This window comes from Staurois parvus, unplaced genomic scaffold, assembly GCF_062004578.1.
Source record: "Staurois parvus isolate SC_StPar_1 unplaced genomic scaffold, SC_StPar_1.0 ptg000034l, whole genome shotgun sequence".
Lineage (NCBI taxonomy): Eukaryota > Metazoa > Chordata > Amphibia > Anura > Ranidae > Staurois > Staurois parvus.
In genome coordinates, this window is record NW_028317830.1 from 3,308,780 (window position 1) to 3,316,965 (window position 8,186).

At 41.7% G+C, this 8,186-nt stretch overlaps 1 protein-coding gene across 1 annotated transcript in view; it reads left to right on the top strand.

Annotated features, from left to right (window-relative positions):
* The window catches only part of LOC149470710 (uromodulin-like), an 81,274-nt gene extending 73,839 nt beyond the window's left edge, over window positions 1-7,435 (top strand). The window contains exons 15-17 of the mRNA XM_089661621.1: window positions 2,521-2,541; window positions 4,347-4,367; window positions 6,749-7,435. Of these exons, the coding sequence (XP_089517747.1) occupies window positions 2,521-2,541; window positions 4,347-4,367; window positions 6,749-6,813 (107 nt within the window). The 3' untranslated portion in view covers window positions 6,814-7,435. The remainder of the gene's footprint in view (window positions 1-2,520; window positions 2,542-4,346; window positions 4,368-6,748) is intronic.
* Window positions 7,436-8,186: the final 751 nt, after the last annotated feature.

Below are 8,186 nucleotides of genomic sequence, written 5' to 3' on the forward strand. Positions count from 1 at the left end.
AACAATTCTGTGGCCCTAACTAACGTTTCTGTGGCCCTCAGTAACAGTTCTGTGGCCCTCAGTAACAATTCTGTGTCCCTGAGTAACGTTTCTGTGGCCCTAAGTAACAATTCTGTGGCCCTCAGTAACAATTCTGTGTCTGTCCCTGAGTAACAATTCTGTGGCCCTAAGTAACGGTTCTGTGGCCCTCAGTAACAATTCTGTGTCCCTCAGTAACAATTCTGTGGCCCTAAGTAACGGTTCTGTGGCCCTCAGTAACAATTCTGTGTCCCTGAGTAACAATTCTGTGGCCCTAAGTAACAGTTCTGTGACCCTCAGTAACAATTCTGTGTCTGTCCCTCAGTAACAATTCTGTGTCTGTCCCTGAGTAACAATTCTGTGGCCCTAAGTAACGGTTCTGTGGCCCTCAGTAACAATTCTGTGTCCCTGAGTAACAATTCTGTGTCTGTCCCTGAGTAACAATTCTGTGGCCCTAAGTAACGGTTCTGTGGCCCTCAGTAACAATTCTGTGTCCCTGAGTAACAATTCTGTGTCTGTCCCTGAGTAACAATTCTGTGGCCCTAACTAACGTTTCTGTGGCCCTAACTAACGTTTCTGTGGCCCTAACTAACGTTTCTGTGGCCCTCAGTAACAATTCTGTGTCCCTGAGTAACGTTTCTGTGGCCCTAAGTAACAATTCTGTGGCCCTCAGTAACAATTCTGTCTGTCCCTGAGTAACAATTCTGTGGCCCTAACTAGCGTTTCTGTGGCCCTCACTAACCATTCTGTGTCCCTGAGTAACGTTTCTCTGTCCCCAAGTAACGTTTCTGTGGCCCTAACTCTGTCCCTGTCCCTAGTACAGAGCGGTCTGCCTCTCTTGAATGACTGGAGGCAAATGAAGAATTCTAAAATGGCCGCCATTTATTGCTCGACCATTACACAGTGCTGGCTGGCTGGCTGCTGATTGGCTAATGCGATCACATGTCATTAAGGAATGCATTATGGGTCAGCGCGCCTTGTCTGCGCGCCTTCCCAGACATCCCCGCTCCGTCGCCGCACATGTCCGCCGCCATTTTAGGAAAAATTTTGATTCGCGCGTCCGAAGTAGGCTATTTTTCGGATTCGGCGCGAATCGAAAATTTTCCAATATTCGAAACGAATTCCACTTTGCCTACTTCGATTCGCTCATCTCTACTTATGACCTGCTCTGACATTTCTCTCCACTGCATTGATATAATATTCATTATAAATGTTTGCCTTTTAGTTGGTGCCACTTTTATGCAATTGGATCCTTTTTGTGCTTCCTGAGGATTCCCAAAGTGGATTCCACTGCTTCAGATTCCACTGCTGCAGACTTTTTATACAGATATAGGTGCAAAACCATTCTCATACCCCAATTAGTAGTTCTGTCACTAGACAATAGTATTTGGTTTATACTTTTGAGCTCAGTTGAGTATCAGCTAGGCTGATAGAGCATAGCATAGCACCGAGAGTCAGTACACGGGCCCACCGACGGGAGTGGGCGGGGCTATGGCAGCAATCTGTTATATGTTATTCTATATTGTATCAGCCAATCAGTTTAGACTTTGCCTTTACACTGCATCCATTATTATCTCCCTCTGTGCCTGTGTCTCTGTACTACGGAGTGCCAATCATCATTGGTCACAATGCGGATATTCTTCTTCCTTTCTAGTACAGTTGCAGATACAACATCTTCCTGCGCCATTGCTTCTCTTTGATGCTCTGCGTCTGTTGAGCCTTACGTTTGGATGTCCTAATGACTGAAGATTCTGTGTCCTGTACTGTATGACTAACAAAGTGGAATGTTTGACTTACCAGTACAATCTATGTACAGGAGATCCCCCTCCCCCCATCTGATCTCCCTATTGCCTGCTACAAAACTGAAATATGAGTTCCAGTGGGAGGAGTTAAAAAGGAGGATGTCACTGGATACACCCCTTTTTTTGTCCAATCATCTGAAAGTAGCTGCATAATAGCCCAGGTAATGAATAAGAATCCTGTATCTCACATTTCACTCCAAGAAAGATTTTTTTATACTTTTATTTTCCCTTCTCTTATAATTATTATAAACAGAATAGTTTGGCATTTTTCTCACTTTACAACCCACACATTTATTTCATTTTCTCTTATTTTACTATCTTACTTACCAAACTTCCCGGTTTTTACATTAAATATGATTTATAATTATAGAAAGGCAATCAACGGACTAAAGCAATGGCTAAAATGTGAAAATAACTTGTTAAAGGTTTATATAGAAGTGATGTCACACTATTTTGTTTTTTTCTTTGATGTCTTTTCCTTTATTTGTAGTAAATTGGATACAATACTTCGGCTTCATATCAGTAGCTGATACAACCTGATAAACTAGAAGTAATCGATAAAAAATATATTTTTTTATGTACAGGAAGCCTTTAGAATTCTAAAAATCAAAGCAAAAATTAAGTTCATAAATAAGTTACTAATAAAAAGTTGTTAATAAAAATGAAGTTAATAATATTTGTATCTTTATTTTACCTCCAGCCGCTGTGTCGTCTGTTGGAGGTGAGTTTGACTTTTTTTATAATCAGCTGCAATTTAATCGCAATGCATCACACATGAAGGAAGAATATATTAGAACTAAGTAGGCGTTCTCTCATTGGTTGCTGGTAAAAGTATATCGCTGAAGAACTTAAGGAGTTAATTTTATCCATGTGGAGAATTTGCTCATTTTTGGCACCCAATCAGAATAAGGGGGATTTTAGAAACATAGAAATGTCCTAAATATTATTGTTTAATGGATGTGAATTTGCCTCAATAGTCATAGTTCCCAGAACAGCAGCTTGGAGAGCCAATCCAGACTTCACAGTGCTCAGCACGTCTACCTAGCAGCACCAGGGTCCTTGGTTTGAATCCTAACCACTGCACTATCTGCCTGGAGTTTGCATGTCCCCACTGTGCTTGTGTGGGTTTCCTCTGGTACTCCGGTTTCCTCACACACTAGAAAAACATTCCAGCAGGTTAATTAGCTCCTGTCTAAAATTGTCCCTAGTATGTGTATGTATGAATGTGAGTTAGGGACCTTAGATTGTACGCCCCTTGAGGGTTAGGGACCTTAGATTGTACGCCCCTTGAGGGTTAGGGACCTTAGATTGTACGCCCCTTGAGGGTTAGGGACTGATGTGAATCTAATATATTATTATTATTATTATACAGTATTTATAAAGCGCCGATAGTTCACTCAGCGCTGTACATTACAAAGGGGGACAGAACATGTGACAGAACAATACCAATACAATGTGATACATGAGGGGATCGAGGGCCCTGCTCTTTTGAGCTTACAATCTAGGAGGGAGGGGATGGTGGCACAGGAGGAGATAGCTGTGGGGGATGGAGTGGTAGGAAGAGTGGAGGAGGTCGGCAAGTTAGCAGGGGGTGGGGAAGGCTTCCCTGAAGAGGTGGGCTTTCAGGGTGTGCCTAAAGGAGAGGAGAGTAGGTGATAATCTGATGGGTTGGGGCAGGGAGTTCCAGAGGATGGGTGACACCCTGGAGAAGTCCTGGAGGCGGGCATGGGAGGAGGGGACCAGGGAACTAGAGAGAAGGAGGTCTTGTGAGGAGCGGATTGTGCGTGCTGGGTGGTACTTGGATATTAGGTCAGTGATGTAGTTCGGAGCAGTATGGTGGACAGAGTTTGGGGCAGTATGGTGGACAGGACAGGATATATATAATTATTATTATTATTATACAGTATTTATAAAGCGCCAACAGTTAGCTCAGCGCTGTACATTACAAAGGGAGACAATACATGAGACGTAAAATAACAATACAATACAGTACACGAGGGGTTCGAGGGCCCTGCTCCTTGGAGCTTACAATCTAAGAGGGAGGGGATGGTGGCACAGGAGGAGATAGCTGTGGGGGATGGAGTGGTAGGAAGAGTGGAGGAGGTCAGCAAGTTAGCAGAGGGTGGGGTAGGCTTCCCTGAAGAGATGGGTTTTCAGGGTGCGCTTAAAGGAGAGGAGAGTAGGTGATAGTCTGATGGATTGGGGTAGGGAGTTCCATAGGATGGGTGATGTCCTGGAGAAGTCCTGGAAGCGGGAATGGGAAGAAGAGACCAGGGAACTAGAGAGTAGGAGGTCTTGCGAGGAGCGGATAGTGCGTTTTGGGTGGTATTTGGATATTTATTTATTTATATAAAGCTCTGTGTAAATTGACAGCTCTGTATAAGCACCTGTAATTAAAAAAAAAAAAATATATATATATATATATATATATATATATATATTATACAGAACAATAGTAACATAGTAAAATTGTAACATAGTTTTTCTATGAAAACAATCTGATTTGTGTTTGTATTTTATTTCCAGCTGCTCTGTCTTCTGATGGAGGTAAGAAAGGAAAGTGATTATTATAATCAATTGCATTTAGTCATAGTGGATCACATTTGGTTGGCTGGTGGAGTAACTCATTGGGATAAAAAGGTCTAAATAAGTCATCTGAGTCCCTATTCCAGGGAAGGTGTGTTCCTTTCAAACATTCAATGAAGTTAGGTGGGATTTCAGAAATGTGAGGGTCTTCCTCAGTATAGAGGGATCGGGGTTGTCCCTCCTATCATACAAGGTAGGAGTCTTAGAATAATTATAATGTGAGCTCTGTGCCTATGGAAAATACAAGGTGCTGATTGGTGGGTACAGCTGCTGGATTTCCTTTCCTGATAAGGGAGGTGGAGATACTACAGAGATATTCCAGAGGTGGAGCGCTGTTTGCTCTAAACAAATATACTCTCAATAAAAATAATAAATGTAAATCCACACTGGTGAACAATGATTCCTTGCATAGCAAATAAATAGTTTGTGCTCATAGTATAAATAATCACACAAATCCTCCTCATTACCGTATTATAAAATATACGTCTCAGAATATCCATGAGCAAATGTGCTGCCGCTAGGGATGTGCACAACAAAAATATCTGTTTATTTCGGATTCATTTGTTAAATTCATAATTTGATTTTGTCATCATCATTATGTTAGAGTGATTCATTTTCTGAATGTGTTTCGTATATTCAGATTCCTGTCATATATTCAGATTTGTTTCACATATTTGGAGTTTGTTTCTTCAATTCACATTAGTTTTGTATATTTGGATTAGTTTCATATATTTAAATTCGGATAGTCTAACCCATAAAGTGAACTGGAATAAGCTGATTGGACGATTTCCAAAAAAAACAATTGCACAGGTGGCCACCTATCACGGGACCACGCTTGGAGTCACTGAGAGCGACCCATTCTTTCACCAATGTTTGTAGAAGCGTCTGCATGCCTAGGGGCTTGATTGTATACACCTGTGTCCATGGAGGGGATTGGAACTCTTGAATCACATGATTTGGAGGGATGACTGTCCCAATACTTTTGGCAATATAGTGTATGTAAACTGCACTACTGGTCCCAATCCAAGATGGCTGTGTGCTCCACAGACTGGAGCCCTGGGATTACGGTTACTGAAGAAATCCTTTAGATGAAACGCAGTGATCGGGGCTATGCCCAAGACATCATTTAAGGTCCGTGGAGAGCACAGCCATCTTGGATTTGGGCCAGTAGTGGAAGCATACATATGTGAGCAGAATGTAAGGGCGCAATTTGTGCATCTTGTGGTTCATTAAATAAAACAGTGCTATTTACACCGCTGATATCACCCCGTTCTTTAGATACACCGTGCATTGCACCCTCTTGAGAGACTTTAGACTAGGCATTTAAAGGAACAACCAACAGTCTCTACTGAAGTAGTGCAAAACATACAGAAACAGTTCTTGTTATAACAGCTTCACAAGTACAAAGGTTCTCTAAGTGGCAATTGGGTAAGAATACCTGAGTAGCAGCAAGTCCACGGTCCTTTGAGGCACAAGTCCATTAAGGTGAATAATCCACAAGTGGAAGCAAGTATCCTTAACCTGTTGATGCCAACAGTATACATATATGTGGCCTCTGGGCTGGTGGGCCCTAAAGCCGAGAGGCTGCCTATATGCTTAGCAGAATGTACACACAGATGTGCCGAGAGCGAGCACCTTGCATGTTCCCGGCACAGTTACCAATGGCTAATGGAAAGCTTCCAATCTCTATTGGTGATTGGGAGCTTTCCAATCATGTGACTGCAATGACAGCCAATCATGGTGGTCTCATGATCAGAAATCCCCTCCTCGGCATCAAAAACCTCTTAAAAGTCCAGGACACACCGGTCCCAATGGGTTAAAGTCCATGTCTGACAATAAGCCATAGAGGCAAAAAGTCCATAGCTGACAGTTAAGAGTCCATAAAGTCCTTAGGCTTCCAGCCCCTCAGGGAACCCCAGATGCCCCCCCTCCCCTGAAGGGGGGCAGAGTTTAGCAGCATAACAGCCTACAGCTTCGCAATGAACTAGCAAGAGCTCTCAGGGGCACAGAAGAGATCTTATTCATATGGGCTGACACATGGAAGAGATGAATATCAGAATTTTGGTGGGAAGACCTGACCGGCAACATTAACCCCTTCCTCTCAGATCATCCACCTAGCAGGTCACCCCAGAACACAGTGCACACATAAACATTGTAACAGTTTTAGTTGAAAAACAACAAACTTGACCCATATAGTTGCAGAACACGAGTCAGCACAGAAATAAACTAATTGGATCACCTGCACTTTCATTCGAATAGTTGGGTTTGGAATACACAGAAGTTCATTGCAGAGTTCCACAATACTGTCTATTTTTTAATGAACATTGTTTTTTGTCTTCCAGGCACTGCTGTCCCAACTGCAAAGCTTTTCATCTCCGCCATTGTTTTCCTGTTCCTGTTGTACTAGTATTATACTGACCCATCCGTGTGAATTGGTGTCAGATTTGTAGGTCAGTCACTCTACACATTGTGGAAGGGTCTATAAATCATCAAAGCAAAGAGTGATCCTCTACTGCAGACAAAGTCTTGCTATGATAGTAAATATCGGGAGAACTACTAACATCAGAGTTCCCAGCATATCGATTACATTTTATATGACTTAAAACACGAACACATTAATAAATGTGTGGGAAGTTCGCTGACCAACATAGCCAGAGGAAGGAAAAAAGACAAAGGCATCTACATCTACAAGACTAAAAACTTGCCCAAAGTGGGACATTTCTTCAAGGTGTGATTTCTATGAGGAATAAATAGGTGATATACTGTATCTGGGTTAAGGGGAATATTTTTGATGGTGTTTTATGTGATCATTTTCTATACCTGATTACCAAAACTAAACACTATTAGCTTGGATTTATAACAAATATTATGGAAATGCTTTTCAATGAAAGTCCTCTGATTCCTCCTGTATTGTATTGTATCTGTACTGTCTCCTTTATGTTGTAAAGTGCTGAGCACACAGCTGGCTCTATATAAATCCTGTATATTAATAATAAATATACAGATATAATAAATAGCATCTAAAAAGATGCATGATTATTTTTTATTAAACAAAGTTATACCATGGGCTCCCCCCAGATAACTGATGTATACTGAAGTAAACATAAATGCTGTGCAATCAAAATAACAACATCAAATAAACGAAAATTAATCAAACACACAATTGATATTGTCTCTGATGTCCATACAACTCCTCCACCAGTGTACTGTGATTGTGTTCAGCTCTCTATAAATCCCATCCAGGTGATCCATCCATCCACCCTGTGTGCATACAATACGCTCACCTTCTCTCATGGACCTCCATATGAATCAAGGTCTCATCACGCTTGTTGCCCTAACTTGGGCTATTTGGCATTTGTTACAGATCATTTGGCACAGTGGCTGAATGGTTAGCACTTCTGCCTGGCAGTACTAGGGTCATTGGTTTGAATTCCAGCCTCAGCACCACCTGCCTGGAGTTTGCATGTTATCCCTGTGCCTGCATGGGTTTCCTCCAGGTAATCTGTTTTCCTCCTACTCTCCAAAGACATGCTGGGAGGTGAATTGGCTCCTGTATAAATTGTCCCTAGTATGTGTATGTATGAATGTGAGTTAGGGACCTTAGATTGTACGCTCCTTGAGGGTTAGGGACTGATGTGAATGTACAATATATATATATATGTGTGTGTGTGTGTAAAGTTGATGGCGCTATATAATTACCTAAAATAAAAATTAATTACATAAACGTACACTCTCCACCTCAGGAAGACATGCATGCAAACTAAGAATGGGGCCACAAAT